The 22,112-nt window shown below is 40.1% G+C and overlaps 1 protein-coding gene across 1 annotated transcript in view; it reads left to right on the forward strand.

Moving 5' to 3' along the window:
- Positions 1-684: 684 nt before the first annotated feature.
- LOC124596552 (protein archease-like) overlaps positions 685-22,112 on the forward strand; it is a 116,071-nt gene continuing 94,643 nt past the window's right edge. Inside the window, exons 1-2 of the mRNA XM_047135736.1 lie at positions 685-808; positions 11,802-11,826. Coding sequence (XP_046991692.1) covers positions 757-808; positions 11,802-11,826 — 77 coding nt within the window. The 5' untranslated portion in view covers positions 685-756. The remainder of the gene's footprint in view (positions 809-11,801; positions 11,827-22,112) is intronic.

Below are 22,112 nucleotides of genomic sequence, written 5' to 3' on the forward strand. Positions count from 1 at the left end.
CGAACCTCAGCAAGTTCGCTCTTTCAGGTACAATACTTTTTATCAATTTCATCGCTTCAAACCATGGCATGTTACTTTATGACAGATTAGTAATAATAAGAAGTTGCTGAATATTAGAATGATATTTATATCACAGCACTGATGAACATTTTGCTACTTGAGAAAAGATTAATTTACATAGTTGTAGACTAAGCAGGTTATTTTGGCATGACGCTAGCTTTTACGTGCATAAACAAACGATTCTAGACCTGTGCTGTCGAACGAATCTGAGCAGAATGACAGCTGACCCATCCAGTAGTCGCTGCCGAAGCTCGTGGGCGATGCTGGGAGTAGCGCCATTATGCAAGAAAGTAGAGCACTTTTTAACTTACGTGTGAGTTGGCATGACTGTGTGCAAATTGAGTTTCTCCACATATACGTTGACTTACAGTACCTATCCAAAAGGAGGTGGAGGTATGCACTTTTAAGGAATTCATGCCGGTGGAAACCTGGCTTAAGAAAGTTAAAGCACCTTTCAGCTTTCGTAACGTGCACATGACAGTGTGCAAGCAGGCTGCTTCCACATGTTGCTCGTCTTACCCAACAGGTTGTGAAGTTAACGTGCGTGCAAGTAATACATGCCTATGGAAGCTAAGCTTTTCTATAAGAATGTGATTAGTATCTTTGCGTTGATAAAGTTAAATGTATCTATTATCTGTGTATTTTGAAGTGTCGCTGTCAATGTTGCATGGTTATATGTAACACAATACAAAGGCCATGGAGGAATTTACAGAGGAGGATTTAAAGCTGCCGCCTGTGAAATATGAATGTGAGTGAAGACCATTGTGTCCGAAAATGATCAGTCGTCAGTGGCTGGTGTGTAACAGCATTTCTATTTATACTGACAATGCAGGTGCAGTCTGGATTTGGCTGCATGTTAGTGTTTCAGTTTTGAAGTGTTACTAATAGGAGGTAAATATAAACATGTTATGACATGTTTTGCGCTGGGAAGAGAGTCACGCACAAGCATCTTTATCATACATCACAGATGTATTTGTATGTCGTCTGTGATGGCAGCCCTTGAAAATCGCCGTAGAGGCATGCCTTGATAGAAGAGGCACTTGCCTTCAGAATACGTGCCGTGTTGCGTGAGTACCAGATTGTTGTATTTGTATTGCAATTACTTATTTTATGTAATAAATTGCAGCCAAATATCCATATACAGTTACTTTGCTTAACATTTTACATTTACATTTTTACATATTCATATATCGATTTCGCTCTTTCACTGCACAGTTCTATGTGATATCGTTCACAGGCTTCGTTACACAGTTAACATACACATGTTGTGGTTGGGTTGTGATAAGTTTTGTTTTTGCAGATTAGATGATGAAAGCCGTGATTAGAAAGTGTAGTTTCGACATGTCGCTGTTCGAACTTTGGTGCTGTCCATGAGCGGTTCGTCATTGCTTCGGTGCCATATTTTTTCTCGTTTGCCCTCCTTGATATTCAGTTGCTTTCTGGAAGCCCTGGTGTGTGGCATAATATATCGAAGTATGATGTCTTCAATTAGGAACGTCTCACTCGGTAGCAGGTACACTAGTCTAGGTTTTGTTGTCTATGAGAGACCTAGTGCTCTTTTTAGATAAGTCGATTTTACCTTTTCTAGTGTTTCTAGATTTTTTTTCTGTCAGGTGGTCCCACATAACCTCCATCTCATAGGCCAGGATTGGCAAGATTTTTGTGTTGAATAATTTCATGGCTGTTTCTAGACTGAGTAGGCGGATGTTTTTGATGTCCTGTATTGCTATTATTGCTTGGGCTGCACGTTCTGTTGTATGTTTTGTGAAGCATTTGGCTGTTGGTTGCAATGTCACTCCTAGTTATTTAAAGTCTGATGAGATTTTTATTTTTTGTCCTCTGATGCTGATTTCCGCCTTCTTGGGTGTTTTGCCTCCTTTTTTGAAAATTACCATTTCTGTCTTTGTTATGTTTATCTGTAGTTTGTGTTCCCTGCACCATTTGTCTATTTTTTTCAATGATTCTCTGCAGCTTCTGTATATCTGTTGAACTTACGGCTATGTCGTCAGCGTATGCATACGCATGTACATATACATCGTCTTCACTTTCTCCAATTCGGAGTACTTCTTCAGTGGCAAGAATGTATAGCAAAGGGCTCATTGGGTCACCCTGTAAGACTCTGTTCGATTGCAGAACGGGGTTCGAAAAAGAGAGTTTGTCTGATATTGTGATTAAGTTGTATTCGAGGATTGACTTGATTATTCTTGCCCATACACTATCTTCTCCCATTGTGTTTTCCAGTTTTCGGTTATGAGATCTCTTTCCAGTAGGTCTAAGGCTTTGGTAAAGTCTATGAACAATGTGTAGAACATTTGTTTCTTTTGTAGCGCTTCGTCGATGTTGTTTAGAAGAAGCCTGACTGCCGTAAGTGTTGATCTTCCAGATCTGAAACCCATTTGTCGTTCTGGGAGATGACTGTCCGCAGAGGCTTGGATTTTTTGTGTAATTATCTTTGAAAACCTCTTGAATTGAGTTTTTTCTAGGGCTATGCCTCTGTACTTCTTTGGGTCCATTGGGTCTCCTCTACCTTTGTAGAGAACTTTTATTGTCGAGTGTCTCCGTTGTGTCGGAATTCTTCCAAGTTCCAGGCATTTGTTAAATAGTTTGGTCCACATGTGTTGGAGAGCCTCTTTTGCATCTTTTATATGTTCATTATGGGTCGACAGAAGCGTCCGATCCCACGCGTCGGCTTTGACCCGTGACGTAAGGGTGTTGTCGTGTGTAACGTCATGACGGCGCGGAGTTTGGTTTGAGTGTGGCTGTCTCCAGTTCTGTTATATCTTATTTTATTTACTTTTCTGATCTGTTCGTTCTATCTCGTGAGATTTTTTTTTAAAATTTAAAAACACTTATTACTTATTTTAATTATCTGTTTCCTCGAATTTCTGTTTTAGTTTATTATATTTATCTTTCTGATCTGTTCGTTCTATCCCGTGAGATTTTTTTTTAAAAAGACAAACACTAATCAGCTACTGAAGCATCTTTATCTTCTATGGGTTGCAGGGGTTACGACCCTGGGGAGGTGGGTGGGTATTCATGCATGGCTGTCTTCACTTACACGTTGTAGCTACGCAAGGCGTCTAAATTTGTTTATATTTATTTTGCCCCCCCACCCAAAACACCCCATTTCCCGCACTTGTCCCGTTAGTGTCATTAGGCTTCTTGTGGAAAGTGTGTGTGTTTGTTTTTGTTTCCGCCATATTTGTGACGTCATGGGTCAAAGCAGACGGGTGGGATCGGACGCTTCCGTATTTCCGTTCATTATATATATTTTTGGGTCCTGTTCCTTTCTTGTTCTTCAGTGCTTTTATTACTTCTTTCACATCTTCTTCATTTAGAGGTTCCCATATATTGTCTTTTTCTTTAGTTTGATGTTGTTTCTCTTTCTTTGGGGATGTTTTGATTCCTCGTTTGTTCGGTATCTTACTGAAGTGGTCTTCCCATTCCTTCATGTCTATATTTGGTGTATGAGCCATTTTTCTTGGACTTGCTGCTATGTATGGGTCTTTCTCTGCTTCATCCACTTCTCTTTTTGCCTCTCTTTCTATGTATTCTTTTTTCTTCTCTTCTATTAGTTTTTTGTAGATTCTCCTCTCTTCTGCGTACAGTTTGTATGTTTCCTTGTCGTGCTGGTTTCTTAATCTGTGGAGCGTTCCTAGAACAGTGTTCCTTTTGCTGTAGCATTCAGCATCAAACCATCTTTTTGCTGTCCTTGTTTTTGGGTTTGTTTGTATCACTGAATTTTTTAGGAGGTCTTCTATTTGGTCTGTTGCTTTTTCAAGGTCTCCTTCCTCTATTACAGTTTCTATATGTGTTAATTGTTCTTGCTGGTTTGTTAATTTTTCTATATCAATTTTTCTTTGTGTGATTTGGTGGGTCTTTCTTGCTGGTGGTAACGTGATGATATTTATTTTTATCTTCATTGGAATATGCTTTCGTATAGGAGTAATGGAGTCATGCCATTTGGTTGAATACTTCCTTCTATTTCTCCTCTTGTTAATACGATATCAATGGTGCTTTTCCCATTGTGGCATATGTATGTAAGTATCTGTCTATCGTTAAGTAGGGTGAAACCATCTTCTTCTAGGGTTTCAATGACTAGTTTTGTTTTATAGTTTTCTGAGTCTATTCTGCAGTTGAGATCGCCTGCAATAATGGTGGGTTTGCTGTCGCAATGTTTGGTGAGCGTGACTATTTCGTCAATTATTTATACAGCATTTGTGTGCAGTTTAAAATAGGCTGCAGTTATATTTATGTTTGCTGCTTCTACTAGCATACTATTTTCTTGTTTTATGATTTTTTTGGTGTTGGTCATCCAGGGTTTCAGTAGGTTAGATATTCCTCCCATGGGTTGTCCTCTTTCTCCCTTCTTTGCCATTAGGTGATGATTGTAGAAATCTGTATGTTGCCAGCTGTCTATCAGGAAGGTTTCTGTTAGAATTGCCAGATCTGAGTTTTGCAGAATGTCTGTTGGTGTTAGATTAAGAGCACTTTTTACTCCCTCTGTATTCCACAAGACTGCTTTTATTTCTTGCTCTTCTGGTTTTCTTCTTAGTTTAGTTGAGCTCTGCTCCCTCTTACATTGATCGTCTTGGGAAACGAAATCGACGTAATTTTATGTTTTCTGGCCAGAATTCTGGTTCTTGTGTGATTTGTAGCTTTTCAAACGGAATGCCTACTTTGAAAGCTTTTTTGTCGCCCAATGTGCGCAGTTCTTCACATTCTAGTCGTCCCATTTTATTCTTATTACTTATTTTATGTATCTTCATTATCCCCATATTATATGTACATATGATTCATACTGTGTACGTAGTTTGTCAAAAGAAATATTTTCATTCATGAAATACCCCCCCCCCCCCCCCCCCCCCCCCCCCCAAATGAACCATGGACCTTGCCGTTGGTGGGAAGGCTGTAGGTGCAACCACAATGGAGGGGTATCTGTTGAGAGGCCAGACAAACATGTGGTTCCTGAAGAGGGGCAGCAGCCTTTTCAGTAGACAGTCTGGATGGTTGACTGATGTGGCCTTGTAACACTAACCAAAACAGCCTTGCTGTGCTGGTACTGCAAACGGCTGAAAGCAAGGGGAAACTACAAGCCATAATTTTTCCCGGGGGCATGCAGCTTCACTGTATGGTTAAATGATAATGGCGTCCTCTTGGGTAAAATATTCCGGAGGTCAAATAGTCCCCCATTCGGATCTCCAGGCGGGGACTACGCAGGAGGACATTGTTATCAGGAGAAAGAAAAGTGGCATTCTACGGATCGGAGTGTGGAATGTCAGATCCCTTAATCGGGCAGGTAGGTTAGAAAATTTAAAAAGGGAAATGGATGATTATATGATAGCGGAACAAACACTGGTAGCAGTTACTTCTGTAAAATATCTGGGAGTAAGCGTGTGGAACGATTTGAAGTGGAATGATCATATAAAATTAATTGTTGGTAAGGCGGGTACCAGGTTGAGATTCATTGGGAGAGTCCTTAGAAAATGTAGTCCATCAACAAAGGAGGTGGCTTACAAAACACTCGTTCCACCTATACTTGAGTATTGCTCATCAGTGTGGGATCCGTACCAGATCGGGTTGACGGAGGAGATAGAGAAGATCCAAAGAAGAGCGGCGCGTTTCGTCATCTACATCTACATTGATACTCCGCAAGCCACCCAACGGTGTGTGGCGGAGGGCACTTTACGTGCCACTGTCATTACCTCCCTTTCCTGTTCCAGTCGCGTATGGTTCGCGGGTAGAACAACTGTCTGAAAGCCTCCATGCGCGCTCTAATCTCTCTAATTTTACATTCGTGATCTCCTCGGGAAGTATAAGTAGGGGGAAGCAATATATTCGATACCTCATCCAGAAACGCACCCTCTCGAAACCTGGCGAGCAAGCTACACCGCGATGCAGAGCGCCTCTCTTGCAGAGTCTGCCACTTGAGTTTATTAAACATCTCCGTAACGCTATCACGGTTACCAAATAACCCAGTGACGAAACGCGCCGCTCTTCTTTGGATCTTCTCTATCTCCTCCGTCAACCCGACCTGGTACGGATCCCACACTGATGAGCAATACTCAAGTATAGGTCGAACGAGTGTTTTGTAAGCCACCTCCTTTGTTGATGGACTACATTTTCTAAGCACTCTCCCAATGAATCTCAACCTGGTACCCGCCTTACCAACAATTAGTTTTATATGATCATTCCACTTCAAATCGTTCCGTACGCATACTCCCAGATATTTTACAGAAGTAAGAAGGGATCGGTTGGTGGGGCATGTTCTGAGCCATCAAGTGATCACCAATTGAGTATTGGAGGGCAGCATGGAGGGTAAAAATTGTAGAGGGAGACCAAGAGAGGAATACTTTAAACAGATTCAGAAGGCTGTAGTTTGCAGTAGGTACTGGGAGATGAAGAACCTTGCACAGGATAGAGTAGTATGGAGAGCTGCATCAAACCAGCCTCTGGACTGAAGACTACAACAACAACAACAATGAAATAACTTCGTGTACACAATCTGACCATAACCTACAGTAATCTTTTAACGTTATGACATGATTACAGAATCGGAGTAGCTTGAAGAGTTATAGCTATTACTGTGCGTAGGTCTTTACCACATCAGATGCATTTTGAAAAGAATATAACTTCATCCATTCACCATAAATCATTTTGTACCAGAGGAAGATTGGTGATTGTCGTTAACAAGTTTCGCAAGAGAGGAAATTTCCCATGCTCTTCTGAGCTGGATGATGCAAGTTACACCTGCAGAGATTCTACCCTATATGAGTGAGCTTGCTGTATGCTCTATGGCCAACCTTTCACCTTGTTTCCATTCAACTAATACAGCTAAGAAAGCCAACTTCGATTCTTTGCCATCTCTACAGCAAATCTTATGTGTAGGTGTAACGTTAATGTGGTCAATGAACTGCTGCAGCACACTATTGTCCTGCAGCCAAGTTAAAATGCATGTTCTTCATGATTGAAGATTCCTGGTAAATGGAGTGGAGCTGTGTTGAAATCCTCCATGAAAGAATTAGCAGCTGGTGACAACAGGAAAGATATTGGTGTTCTGTCAGTTATGAAATGATTGGCCAGTAAATCTTTCTTCTACTGGTTCTTTGATAAATAGGAAGGAAATCGTGAAGCTGACTCTGGCTTCACCCAGGCTGTTCTTAGCTGCTTTTAGGTTCTTGAAACATTTTAGAATTCTTGGCATTTTCACAGTGGCAAATTGTAAGTGTCAATAATTGACTTACGTGCAAGGTTGGTGGATGCATACTGACCTATATGTTTTTTGCAATGCTACAGTGAGAAAGTTAAATCTGGTCTTGAATGGGCGCCACATCAGCCCTGGCTTCCAGCCCCCAAGAAAAATTAAATGGAAATGTTGTAACCTGTAAAAGATCTCTGCCTGAGGGTCCTAGTGATTTCGCACATTGCAGCAGTTATGTTAAGCAGCTTATGTGGAGTATTGCTGAGCTGAAAAAGCATGTCAGAAACTGGAAAAAGTGTTAACACATTGGAGTTTTATAGTCATTGTTTTAAACTGCTGAGAATCTGTTTGAAATTAGATTGTGGGGAAACTGTAACAGAGACACAGGTCATACACTCAGCAGTTCACAGTAGCAGGTGTTTGTCAAAGGAAACTCACAGATGAACGATCCTGATCCTGAAGTTTACTGTCTGTTTTGAATGGCACTACAAGTCACACTAAGCAGCAAGTGCAAATGTAATCTGTGTGCACTGGGGGGGTTTGCATTTTGTGTGATGTCTTGACATTATAAGCCAAACAATATGGTGTGTTCCTTGAGCATAAAAGTGGAAGCCTTACTAGTGTTCAAAATGTCAGATATTGCCTTGGAGGTAGCTGAAGGTGGACGATATGGACTGTCGTCAAGAGCTTGCTATTTTATCTAAGGGCTCTGTCACAAGAGACTTCATAAATATCTCTACATCATATTCTTTAAGTAAAACAATGTGGGGTGGTACTTGTCTCAAGGCAAATATCTTCAGTGTCATTTCTGATACTTTATGACCTAATTATTCAAATTGTGTGTTTGTTGCAGTTTGTCACTTTTGCGTATCTGTGGCAGTATCTGGAAAACATGCCACAATAGTTTCCTAGAAGCCTTGGGAACTGAAGTTGTGCCCTCACTGCGAACGATTCATGTTGAACACCCGAGTGTCGAGGTGCAGAGTCTGCACGTTGACAAGAGAATGTGGTATAACATTATTAATAGTCATGCTTTTAATTGTGGAAGAAGGTAGGTGGATCAATGATTTTTAATTAAATTGTGGGACAAGATAAGTGGATCAATGTTTAATAAATATATCAAATATGTTACTCTATTTTTAATAAACATTGATCCACCTACCTTCCCTGTAATTTAACTAAAATCATTGATCCTTTTACTCAGTGTGCCTTGACAGTTTGGCATTCAGTATGTATCACCCGCAGTGAGGGTGCTACTTTGATACACAAGGCGTCTTGGAAATTACCCATGACACAATGAGTGTGGATGATTGGGGCATGTGCCAACATAAAATTCCTCTGATCAAGAATGAATATTTTTGGCAAAACTGTTAGGGCTCAAAGGTAATTGTACCAAATGCCTCTTAGAGATTCTAATACTTTGTACACAAGATGAATTTAGGAAGTATGATGCTGGAAAACCTTAAAATGATGTACATACCAACAAAATGTCTGTTGTATGTGGTATGCAATTTTCATAGCAACAGCTGAACTGTTATCAATTTTGACAATTCCCAGTGATATTTTGGACAGGAGAGGCATGGCAAAGTTGTTATACATTGTTTTGAATGACTTGTAGGAACGATAGACCTGCTGATTGTATACCATATTCCATTTCAAAGGTTGTGAAGTTTTCCTCACTTCCTCTGGTTTTAAACTGATTTCTGTAGTAAGTTTTTAAATTTGTTCGTAGTGATTTTTTTGAAAAAATGTATGTCACTCAAAAGTGCTCTTTATAGTCATGTTCTTCTGTACTAAAAACTGTAGCAGTAGTAGTAGGTGTACTTTATGGCACATTTCCACTTCTGTAAATATTCAGATAGCAAAGTGAAACAAAGAGAACAGGAAATAACAAGACGTAGTGAGATGTAAGTGTAACTTCACACATGTACATACTGTTGGTGGGTATATAAGTGAATGGGTTGCAATTCACTCTCCCAAGTAGAATGACCACTGGAGTATGTTTAGTGTTGTTCATATTTACATATTTAGTGGTGTTACCCGGCCTGTTAGGGTATATAAGGAGCATGAACAGCTTCACTTGTTGATTGATCAATGTGAAGGACATGGAGATGCTGCGTACTCGTGTGAGACCATGTTATCAGCACCTGGCAGTTTGAAAGGGGTCTCACTGTGGGTCTCCATTTTGCTGGCTGGTTGACTCGTGCGATATCGAGACTTTTGGAAGCATTCTGGTGTGACATTGGCCTGGTGTTGGACTGCGTGGGAACCTGAGGGCAGACATACTCATCAAGGTTCTGGTTAACCATGTCTGACTACCACAAGGGGGGATCATAGTATTGTGCACCAAGTGCCTTGTAACCCCTTCACATCTGCACTTACCATCTGAAACAAGTAATGAATTCTTTGCAACATTCTGTCATCCCACTCCATTAGTCAAAAACTAGCAGCAGCCAAAGTAGAGAATTACTGTCCCATGTGTAGGCTGCTATAAACACCACAGCACAAACAGCTGCGTTTTGTATGGTGCCATGACATGGAAGTGTGGTTTGATGAATGATATCATGTTGCGTTCAGTGATAAATTGTGGTTCTACACTATCACGGATGACCATAGTCAGTGACTATGGCAGTGACCTGGGGAGAGGCATAGCAGTGTTACGCCTGGTGTCATGGTATAGGGAGCCATCAGGTGTGATTTCTGGTCATGGATGGTAGTGGTTGAGGGATCTCTCGTGATAAATAACGATACATCATGGACATCCTGCATCTTCATGTCACTTGTTGTACAACAATATTGTGGGCCATTTTTCAACAGCACAGTGGTACAGTGATCTTCCACAAATGAGAGCGTGTCTATGAAATGAAATGTTTGCGTGGTGTTGAGGTATTCGCATGACTGGTGTGATCTCTGAAAGAATTACGGGTGGGACTAGATTGGATGTCAACTCAGTCCCAATGCCAGTATCTAGGATATCGAGGCCCAGTTACAACATTTAAAGGAGAGGATACAACAGGTTTCCCAGCCAAATCAGTTCATGCATACAGGTTGGAGGGACTACCAAATCATTGATAAGTGGGTCATACCTCTTCCGGATGCTTGACTTATTTTGTCAAGCAGTCTGTATTCACTGAGATGACAAAAATCAAGGCTTAATGATACGCACATATGCAGATAACAATAGTATCCCATACACAAGGTATAAAAAGAGCAGTGCATTGGTGGAGCTATCATTTGCACACAGGTGATTTATGTGACATGATTATGGACACACAGCAAGAATTAAGTCTTTGAACATGGAATGGTAATTGGTGCTAGACTCGCAGGACATTCCATTTTGGAAATATTAGGGAATTCAGTATTATGACCAAATTTCAAGCATTATCTCGTACCATAGACAACACAGTGGCAGACAGCCTCCATTTAACAATAGAGAGCAGCGGCATTTGCGTAGAGTTGTCCATGCTAACAGACAAGCAACACTGCATGAAATAGCTGCGGGAATCAATGTACAATGAATGTAACCATTAGGTCAGTGTGGCAAAATTGAGCATTAATGGTCTTTGGCAGCAGGCGACTGATGTGAGTGCTTTTGCAAACAGCATGATATCATATGCAGTGCCTCTTGTGGTCTCATGACTGTATCGGTTGGACACTAGATGACAAGGAAACCATGACCTGGTCACACGAGTCCCAATTTCAGTTGGTAGGAGCTAATGGTAGGGTCAGTGTATGACACAGACCCCATGAAGCCATAGACCCAAGTTGTCAACAAGGCATTGTGCATGCTTGTGGTGGCTTCTTAATCATGTGAGTTGTGGTTCACATGGTATGGACCAGATCCTCTGCTCCCACTGAACTGATCATTGACTGGAAATGGTTATGTTTGGTGATTGGGGACCATTTGTAGCCATTTACGTACTTCCTGTTGCTGAACAACAGTGGAATTTTTCTGGATGCCAATGCGTCATGTCACTGGGCCTCAGTTGTTCGCTATGGGTTTGAAGGACATTCTGGACAATTGAAGCAAAAGATTTGGCCACCCAGATCACTCAACGTGAATCCCATTGAACATTTATGGGATATAATCGAGAGGTCAGTTCATACAAAAAAATCTTGTGCCTGCAACACTTTTGCAAGTGTGGACAGCCACAGAGGCTCATGGGGTTTCCAATGACTTGTTGAGTCCATGCTACATTGGGTAGTAGCACTAAATCGGCCAAAAGGAAGTCCAAGCAATATTGGGAGGTATCCCATGATTTTTGTCACTTCAGTTTATGTGCCACCACACAGCACCTTGTGAGTGGTTCAAGACTTTAGTATTTTGCCTGCAATGTTAGCAACTCCATTGAAGTTTTCATTTTGAAGATAAAGAATTTATTTTCTTCTATTCACTGACTAAAACTGGTTGTTTGTTGTGCTGCTCTTTGCATATGCTGGAGTCCTGTTTTTACCAATATTTTTTATCCACCTGCTGGTAGATTTTTCAGGCATCTTGTTTTTTGATGCAGCACAAATAATATTTTTCTTTTTTTTTCAGATTTGGATCACACTGCAGATGTACAGTAAGTACATATTAATTATATGTAAAGTAATTCCATAAGCATGTAGCTAAAGTATAAGTTCCTCTGAAATGCTGAGTCATGGAATGCACCACATTAGGGAATGTCATGTGTTCTATTTGGAAAGGAAAAAAGAAAAAGAATCCTAGATAATGGACCAAAGATGTCATAAGCCCATTATTTTAAAAATGGCATAAACATTAATCAACAACATTGGAAGTATACTCTTCCTATCATAGACTGGAAATAATGGAGTTGTAGAATAAAGACCAGAAGATCTTGTGCAACTACGGTTTGAAGATATGTAATATAACTACGCAACATACGTGGCTGCAACACGATTGGTATTCACAGTAAACGTGAGATTCCAGTGCGATGGCTGTAATGACAGAAGCTGTATGGCAGCATCTGTGCACCTATCCAGTGACATTCCATTACTGTAACTGAATGCAAGCCCTTCCAGTGGCATGTCTGTAGTCACGCGACACCAGACAACAAAATGGCCACTTTGGTCACATGCAGCTTTAGTGTCATTCGACAGGCAATGGATACTGCTGTGTGGCTTGTCACTACAGCTATTGGATTGTAATTGCACCTTAAAGTTGATTGTCAAGATTGCTAGGAGGCTGGCCGGCCAGAGTGGTCGTGCGGTTCTAGGCACTACAGCCTGGAACCACGAGACCGCTGTGGTCGCAGGTTCGAATCCTGCCTCGGGCATGGATGTGTGTGATGTCCTTAGGTTTGTTAGGTTCAAGTAGTTCTGAGTTCTAGGGGACTGATGTCCTCAGAAATTGAATCCCATAGTGCTCAGAGCCATTTGAACCATTTTGATAGGAGGGTGGAATGAATTTTTCCTGCACAATATTTAAAATGTTGATAAACATACAAACATAATTGAAAGCGGAAATGCATTATATATTTTAACATCGAAAATACACCCCTACATGGTGGGTGAGAGAATCCTTGCCAGTGACTCCTGGGTAGCAAGAAAGGAACACAGTGAGAAGGGCAGCTGAGAAAGTGGTAGCAGGGGAGAAGATGAAATGGATGGAGGAGTGGACAAAAATGATGATGAGGGCAGTGAGGGTAGTAGGAAGGCTTGGTTAACAGTAAGAAGAGGTGCATGATGGAAAATGTCAGGATGATCACTAAAGAAGGAAAGTAAGTTAAGGTATTAGCTAAAAGTTCAAAGTCAGTATTATGTACTCACATTGTCTCTATACACACTCCTATCATTTTAATATTATTTGTCATATTGAAATTATTATTTGTAAGGTAACTGTAATGTAAAAAAAGTACTGTGTGTCAAGCATGGTCTGATGTAAGAGAGATCAGATCAGATTAAATAACTGAAATAAAAGCCAATGGAAATATGAAAGTGGACATGAGCAACCTGGGGATGTAAATCAACAGATATCAAAATGAGCCTAACATGGATAGAAGTAGAGGAGCTATAAAGTGTGTGAAAGCACGGTAGGCAGCTGGACTCAATAAAATACATGTGCAAATAGTGAGAGCAGCTGGCATTGTTGGATTGCAGTAGTTTTGTGAGGTCATGAGAACAGTACGGAAGGCAGTAACTGAAGAAAGAAAAAAAAAAGGAATCAAAGGTATTTGAGAAGATCTTGGAAAAAAGCATGTGGTAGGTAGTAGACTAACAGAGGAACATTTTGGATTTACACCAGGAAGGTTGACAGTGGATCTGAGTTTTAGTGTAAGCCAGCTACAAGAGACTATGGATGTGGTAAGTGTGGAAGAAAGCAGGCTCTTGGAAACCCATAAGAAAAAGGTGATTGGAAGGCTGATTATGATGAGAATAAAGGAAACATTTCAGAGAGGTGTGTGTTACTTAAAAATCTTAACTATAATCTACCCATAGGACCCTCTAACAAAACAAAGTGTGCTCAATAATTGGAAGAAGCACAGGTCGTAGCTGTCTACAAGGAGGCTAGCAGAAGTGATCCACAAAACTTCTGTCCAGTATACTTGACATCTATTTGTTGTAGAATCTTAGAACATATTCTGAACTCAAACATAGTAAGGTACTTCGAACAGAATGACATGCTCTATGCCAACTAGCATGAATTCGGAAAAATATTGATCATGTGAAACCCAACTGTTTTCTGACGTGACATGGATCAAGCGAGTCAGGTACATTTCTGACTTACAAAAAGCGATTGACAGTACCACACCTACACTTAAAGTGTGGTTGTATGGGGTTAAGTGAAATTTGTCACTGGATTGAAGACTTTTATGGTAGGGAAGACGGAGCATGTTATGTTGGATGGAGAGTGGTTGACAGAGGTAGAAGTAACCACGAATGTGCGCCAAGGAGGTGTGTTGAAATCCTTTCTGTTCATGTTATACACTGAAGTGCCAAAGAAACTGGTACAGGCATGGATATTCAAATACAGAGATATGTAAACAGACAGAATGCGATGCTGCTGTCAGCAGTATCTATGTTAGACAACAAGTGTCTGCTGCAGTTGTTAGATCGGTTACTGCTGCTGCAATGCCAGGTTATCAAGATTTAAGTTAGCTTGAGTGTTGGGACAGAGCATCTCTGAGGTAGTGATGAAGTGGGGATTTTCCAGTACGACCATTTCACGAGTATACGAATAGCAAGAATCTGGTAAAACATCAAATCTCAGACATCAATGCAGCCAGAAAAAGATCCTACAGGAACAGGACCAACGACGACTGAAGAGAATCATTCAGTGTGACAGAAGTGCAGCCCTTCCACATATTATTGCAGCTTTCAGTGCTGGACCGTCAACAAGTGTCAGTGTGCGAACCATTCAACGAAACATCATTGATATGGGCTTTCGGAGATGAAGGCCCACTCGTGTACCCTTGATGACTGCATGACAAAAGCCTTACACCTTGCCTGGGCCCAGCAACACCGACATTGCACTGTTGACGACTGGAAACGTGTTGCCTGGTCGGATAAGTCTCTTTTTCAAATTGTATTGAGTGGATGGAAGTGTATGGGTATGGAGACAACCTCATGAATCCATGGAACCTGCATGTCAGCAGGGGTCTGTTCAAGCTGGTAAAGGCTCTGTAATGGTGTGGGGTGTGTGCAGTTGGAGTGATATGGGACCCCTGATAAGTCCAGATACAACTTTGACACATGGCACATTGGACTTGGGCAATTCCAGCAGGAGAAAGCAACACTCCACATGTCCATTGTGCATTCTGGTGGACGTAGGCAATTCTGGCAGGAGAAAGCAGCACCCCACATGTCCAGAATTGCTACAGAATGGCCCCAGGAACACTCTTCTAAGTTTAAACACTTCCACTGGCCACCAAACTCCCAGGCATGAACATTATTAAGCATATCAGGATACCTTGCAACATGCTGTTCAGAAGAGATCTCCACCCTGTCATGCTCTTATGGATTAGTGGACAGCCCTACAGAATTCATGGTGACAGTTCCCTTCAGCACTAATTCAGACATTGAGTCAATGCCACATCGTGTTGCAGCACTTCTGCATACTTGGGGGGCCCTACACGATATTAGGCAAGTGTACCAGTTTCTTTGGCCCTTCAGTGTGTATTAATGACATTGCAGTCACTATTGATAGTGACTACAATTTGTTTAGGTGGTGCAGTTATATGTGAAGTACTGGCTGAAAAAAAATCTGCACAAGTATTCTGTTGGAGTTGAAAATTTTTAAGTGGTGTAAAGATTGGCAAATTGCTTTAAATGTTCAAAGAAATGAAGTTATGCAACTCACAAAATGAAAGGACATATCGTATGACTAAAAGACCAATGAGTCACAGGTGGAAATGGTCATTTCGTACAAATACCTGAGTGTAACTATTTGTGGGATATGAAATGGAACACTCACATAGGCTCAGTCATATGTAAAGCAAGTGGTAAGAGTCCAGTTTATTAGTAGAATAATAGGGCAGTGCTATCAATTTATATAGAAGGTTGCATAAAAATCACTCGAGCGGCCCATCCTAGAATATTGTTAGTGTGTGCAGGATCCATACCAAATACGACTAACAGGGGACATTGGAAATATACAGAGAAAGGCAACACGCATGGTCACAGGTTGTTTGACCTGTGAGTGTGTGTCACAAAGATGCTGAAGAAATTGAACTGGCAGACTGTTGAAGAGAGATGCAGACTGTCCCAAGAAAACTACTTACGAAGTTACAAGAACAGTCTTTAAATAGTAGTTGTAGGAATATAGTAACAACCCCTACATATTGCACTTGTCGGGATTTTGAGGACAAGATCAGATTAATCACACTGCACAGAGAGGCACTTGAGCAATCATTATTCCTGTGGATTTGAAAGAAGCCCTAATAACTGGTATAATGGGAAGTACCATGTGCAATTGAGTTCAGTGATTCACAGAATAGGGACATAGGTAGAGTAGTAACTTTCACTGTTTATTTCTTGAGAGACTGAAAACTACTCTTGACCTGAAATAAAATCTCATTCACACAACAGCATTCTTATTGGCACAGCTACAATTCGTTCTGCACAATGGTACAAAGTTTGGAGATGATAATGACGTATAGGAATAGTTATGTATACAAAATCGGTGACCCCTCACACTAAGAATAAAAACAAAACTGTTCTTAATTTCAGATATAACTTCAGAGTAATGCAAATAGCAGCCAGAAGTTCACAAAAACACTAAGAAAATGTGCTGTTAGGAGTGCAGCAAGTCCATGCAAATGTTATATCAAGCATATTACACTCAAATTACACATGCATTGGCAACATGGTTCATGAAGAAAAGGCAGGTGAGCAAGATTCAGGGTCACTGCAAGATAAAAGTTCAAAGAAACATGCTAGGAATAACAAAAATGGATATAGTAAGGAATGAGATGGTAAGAGAAATAGTGAATGAGATGCCATTGCAGGAGACCATAGAAAAGACAAGATGGTATGAATGTGTTAAAAGAATGGGAATTATTAGGGTATCAAGACAGGCTCATGAAATAACAGGACGCAGGAGACCTAGAGAAAGACAGGCAGGGGATTATGTAAGTCTGCAGTCTTTCATATTGGTTGTTATTGATAATAAAAACTTCTGAGTCAATAGAACAAGTCATATCCCACTTCAGACTTCTTCACAGCATGATAGTTAAACCCCTTTGCTGGGATCTTCTTCATGATTCCACCAGTGTCCCTCTACGATTGAACACTATTGAAAGACAGTGTTGCATTAACTTATAAAAGACTACTTTCCCGGGCTTTTTGAGAGAGGTGGTGGTGTTGGGTTAACATATTCCGGTTACTATTGGTGGACAGCCATTTATTGGGTAAATACTGAAAGCATATACTGACTTGTGGTATCCAAAATATTTTTTATTGTGCCACTGTGGTTGTTTCCTGGTAACAGTTTGTTTCTTGCTTGTTGTGACTTGATATTAACTTACTTGATAGCGGGTAGGCACAAAGAAGCCTGTAGCTGTCATCCGTGTTGAAACTGTACTCATTCATCATTAGTATTACTGCTTAATGGACTTTTATTCTATAAACATTAGTTCCTCTGGCAACAATGGTATGTTTTTAAAAATCCATAACCTGGTTATATTCTTCTTGTGCTCCATTTCTGCTGATTTTAGCTTTTGTCTAAAACATGAATGGACTTTGTGTTCTTTAATGTGTCCTTCCAGATCTACAGAAGACCTGACAATACTCTAGGGCACAGTATTTGCAGGAAACCTACTTACATACAGGTATTTAGATACCCCTTTGCATCACCAGCACCTAGTCCAGAAGTAAGCTGCTCTGAGCACTTGGTTTTTTGCAAGCATACCACATTAGTGACAGTAGGCAGTTGTGATCAAAGCTAAATTTTCTTAGAGAAGCATTAATGGCCAATTGCTATGATCTTTCCATAAATAGGGTCTTCAGATTACAACAACAACAACAACAACAACAACAACAACAACCTGCTGCACGTTCTGTAAGGTTACTGTTTGTGTCTAGAGTAACTGACAGCATAGGCAGATCCATACGGAAGAATGGTTGGAAGACTATGTTCTTCAGTCTACACTAGATGAGACTGTTATCTTGTGTCGACTGAAGAACATAGTCTTTCAACCATTCTTCCGAATACATCTGCCTATGCTGTCAGCATAGGCCTAGCCTACAGCAGATGTGCTTCATAGTCTCTACTCTTTGGGGTTATATGAAGTTATATGAAATGGTGTAAAGGTGTCATTGTTGTCTGGTGAACTCATACCAGTTCCCATTTCTCCAGTATTTTCTTGTAGTTCAGGTGTGGTGACGCTTTAGACAGCTTAGGAAACCAACCCTGGTTTGAAACATGCGGCCAGACACAGCCATGGCCTTCACCCTCTGTCTGCATTGAGGGTAGAGGGCATGGCTGGGTCTGGCACAGTTTGCACCTCTTGATATTTCCCATTTTCCAGTTTTTACATTCCTGCTCAAAATATAAAACAGGAGCTGAAGTAGTTGTGTGCCAGGGAGTACGATCCTCTGATACGGTGCACCAGTTACTCATGTCAGTGACTGCTCCTTCAGTTCTTATTGAACTGATCCTTCCAGCCCTTTAGATGAGTACCATGAGACCTTCTACTTGTGGTCGCTTCACTATAAAAAATTTGATGAGAAGGTATGCTATTCCTCATCTGACTAATCACATTGGCTTCTATACTGTAAATCTTTGCTTTCTCCAGAACAGTTGCGTGATATGAAATCATCCCATGTATCTCAGCTTCTGTTGGTTGAAGTGTTGTTTCTTAACATCACGGCGATGTAGCATTCAGGTTTCACAATGGTAGAGCAGGGTAAGGACAAAAAGTGCTTGATACACCGTTAATTTGGTGCATAGTATCATACACCATTCATTTTGTGCATAATATCGGAACTTTATTAAGGAACACCCTAATGTGTGAGACATCTAAAAGTAACATGAGCAGTACATTTTCTGTTCTCTGCATCCATTTCCAACAAGAAATTAGTTGGTAATCTAGTTACTAGATAAGGAAAGTGATCTATTTGTTCCAAAATGTGCTGCAAATACAGATACTGAAATCCAGAAAGGCTAGAGGTATAGAAATCCAGAAAGGCAGTTCCATTAGCAAGTACCTTCTTTTTTGAGGTTTTGATGATTAGGTGAAAACATTCATATTTGTGTGGCAAGAATATAGCACTGAAACCGGGACAGTAAAAGAATACATTGAAGAGCACAAACACCATACACATTGTAAAACAAAAAGGTAAAATTGGGAATTGCGGAACACCAAGGAGAATGTAACCAGGTTATTGACTTTTAAGAACAAGCACGTGCTTGCCAGAGGACATACTATTTGTAAAAGGAAAGTGAGTGAAGCAGTCAAAATAACAAATAACAAGTACAATTTCAATAGAGATGATGACTGCAGGCTTCAATCTTTGTGGTTACCATCTATCATAGAAGTAAACGCGGAGCTACAGTAACTGAGGAACATACGGAGACCAGGAAACAAGCAAGGCTGCACAACAATAACAATGTTTTGGGTTTCTCCTTCCCCTCCCCTTCTTCCCCATCAGTATCTGCTTTCAGTATGTATGTAATGGATGACATTTCATCAATAGCAGCCAGAAGACGTTTACTCGATAACTACACTTTGTAACTGAGCTGACATGCCTCTAACAGCTGCACCTCTGTTGCTGGGTGAAAAGTAATTGGTGAAAGTAGGCTATTTCAAATGATGATGCTCACACCAGGTTTACAGTTCAAAGCACTTTGATATTAAATAACCTCCTGTTTATGACCAGATTGAGACTCATTCACTGTAATTTAAGCACAGATAAAGGATAAGTCACATACTGCACTTGATTGATGTCCTATAATGATGATTTTTAGATGGCAGTAATTTAACATTGAAATGACAGAAAAGTTTTTGTGTGGAAAGTAAATCATTAACACATTCTCTAATTACTCCTTCAAGTATAACAGTCATATCAACACGAAAATCAGTGAACACAGTAAATAGCATTTAGAAATAACACAGTTCATGATCCAAAACTATCAGCAAAGTTAGCATTATTGAAGATTAACACAGTTCATGAAACTAATATTCCATAGCCAATCATTGTCAAACAGTCACTGTACAAACTCTTGGACATGGAATTTAGATAAAACCTGGCACATTCTTATGACTTGTGATTTGTGCTAACTCTTCTGTGTACATTGCGCAATAATTTTTGAGCACAGAACTTGCTCACATCATACCCTTCCAGAGACTGACGCAAATGGCTCCCAGCAGCCTTCCTTTTATAAGATGACATTGATTAAAAGTATATTTCTCTATTGCTTGCTGGAATTTTACAAGTTACAATTATACGTATGATTCTGAACAAATGAATGGTAAAGAGAGATTCTTCTAAATGTGAACTTTTAGGTACAACAATAATTGATTTTGTACTATGCTGTCTAGTTTGCCAAAATATAGGATTCTACTTCAGTAACAATGTTTTAGATAAAAATTCTATTTACTCTAAAACTAAAGGACTGCAAAAGTTGATAACATGTTTGCAGCATCATCTGTCTAGATACTTCAGTTATTTGTGTTTGCTTTTGAACTACTACTTCTGAAAGTTAGCAGTAGATATATGTTTACATAAGAACAGTGGTAATGAAGTTTTATAATACTGATATTTGTAATTAGCACAGTTTCTAGGTAAACTAATCACACCAATGGCCTATAATTAACCAAATGAATGTGATGGATAATAGTAAAGTTGGCTTAGCCCTGAGTTAATAATAAAGATTTTGGGTACCGTACAAATCATAAAAATAACACTATTAGAGATATTTGCAAAAAATAAAATAAATATAGTTTTGGGGGAAGAAAAATGTAGCATGGAAAGAATCCACCTGCTTTGTTATGCCTGTGAAACAGCACAGGTTTTTATAAGTGGATGTGAAACTCTTTCATCAGTATTCAGCCATCCAGGGACAGCAGGGGACTCCTGAAGAAGTCATAGCAGAGGGGTTGAACAGTCAAGCATTGAAACTTGAAGAGGAATAGGACATGGCCTGATGGCTCCGGTGATTTTATCATCAGAGACACATTGATTATTGGGCTGAAAGATTTTGTGAAGAAAAGAGGGCGAGACTGTGACAGGGTGTAGAGGGAAGCATGGTGAGATGACAGGAAAAGTTGGTGAGGTTTACATTCCGAACAGACCCAACCATGAGCTGAAAACTGTAAATGATTGTCAAGACACTGTTTAAGTTATAGCAAAGAAGGTGAAGTAGTTAAAAGCATTGGTTTGAATTCAGACCACTACCTATCACTAAGTTCAAGGTTAGATAAGTGTTTATAAATAAGAACTAATATCACCCAAAAAAGCTGGCCATATAGAAGTTTGTCTGGAGGAAATGATTTCAGTAAGCTTTTGGGAAAAAAACTACCTAAGTGTGGGGAACAACTTCAAATAGACAACATTCAGACTGCAGAAGAAACTATTCATTTTAAAAAGAAAATGGAAACATGGTCAGTGGAATGATAAGTGTTAAGAGTTAATTTTAAAGAGACAATGAGCTCAGAATCTGTGGAACACAAATAAAAATAAGAACAGGGAAAATTTTATAGAAACTGGGAAATTTGCCTAAAAAGGTCTCAAAAAGATCAGAGTACACCATATAAAAGATAAACTGTCAATTGAACCAGATTTTAAGCAGAACAACTCGAGGGACATTTATTTATAAAATATTAAAAATAGATTAAAGAAGTCCACACACAAAGCTTACAGTTTATAGATCCAAAAACACACAAGACTGCATATAACAAATATTTGGAACTGAAGAATGTTTGTGGATCACTTCAAAGAACTACACAACTATGATCCACCAAAAGAAGAATTTAATTTCTGTAACATAATCAAAATATGATCAGACCAAAGCCACCATCAATAAAGGAATTAGAGAAATTATGAAAAAACTTTAAAAACAGCATCAAGACTAAACATTATACTCGGAGGTGACAAGTCATGGGCTCATTCCTTGTAAACACAGCCCCCACCCTTATGGAGCCACCACCAGCTTTCACACTGCCTTGTTGACAACGTGGGTCTATGACTTCATGGGGTCTGTGCCACACACTAAACCTACCATCGGTTGTTACCAACTGAAATCTGGACTTGGGTGACTGGGCCATGGTTTTCCAATTGTCTAGGGTCAACCGATGTGGTCACTAGCCCATGAGAGCCGCTGCAGGCGGTGTTGTGGTGTAAGCAAAGGCACTCGCATCAGCCGTCTGCTTCCACAGCCCATTAATGCCACATTTTGCAGCACTGCCCT

Source organism: Schistocerca americana, chromosome 2 (genome assembly GCF_021461395.2).
Source record: "Schistocerca americana isolate TAMUIC-IGC-003095 chromosome 2, iqSchAmer2.1, whole genome shotgun sequence".
Lineage (NCBI taxonomy): Eukaryota > Metazoa > Arthropoda > Insecta > Orthoptera > Acrididae > Schistocerca > Schistocerca americana.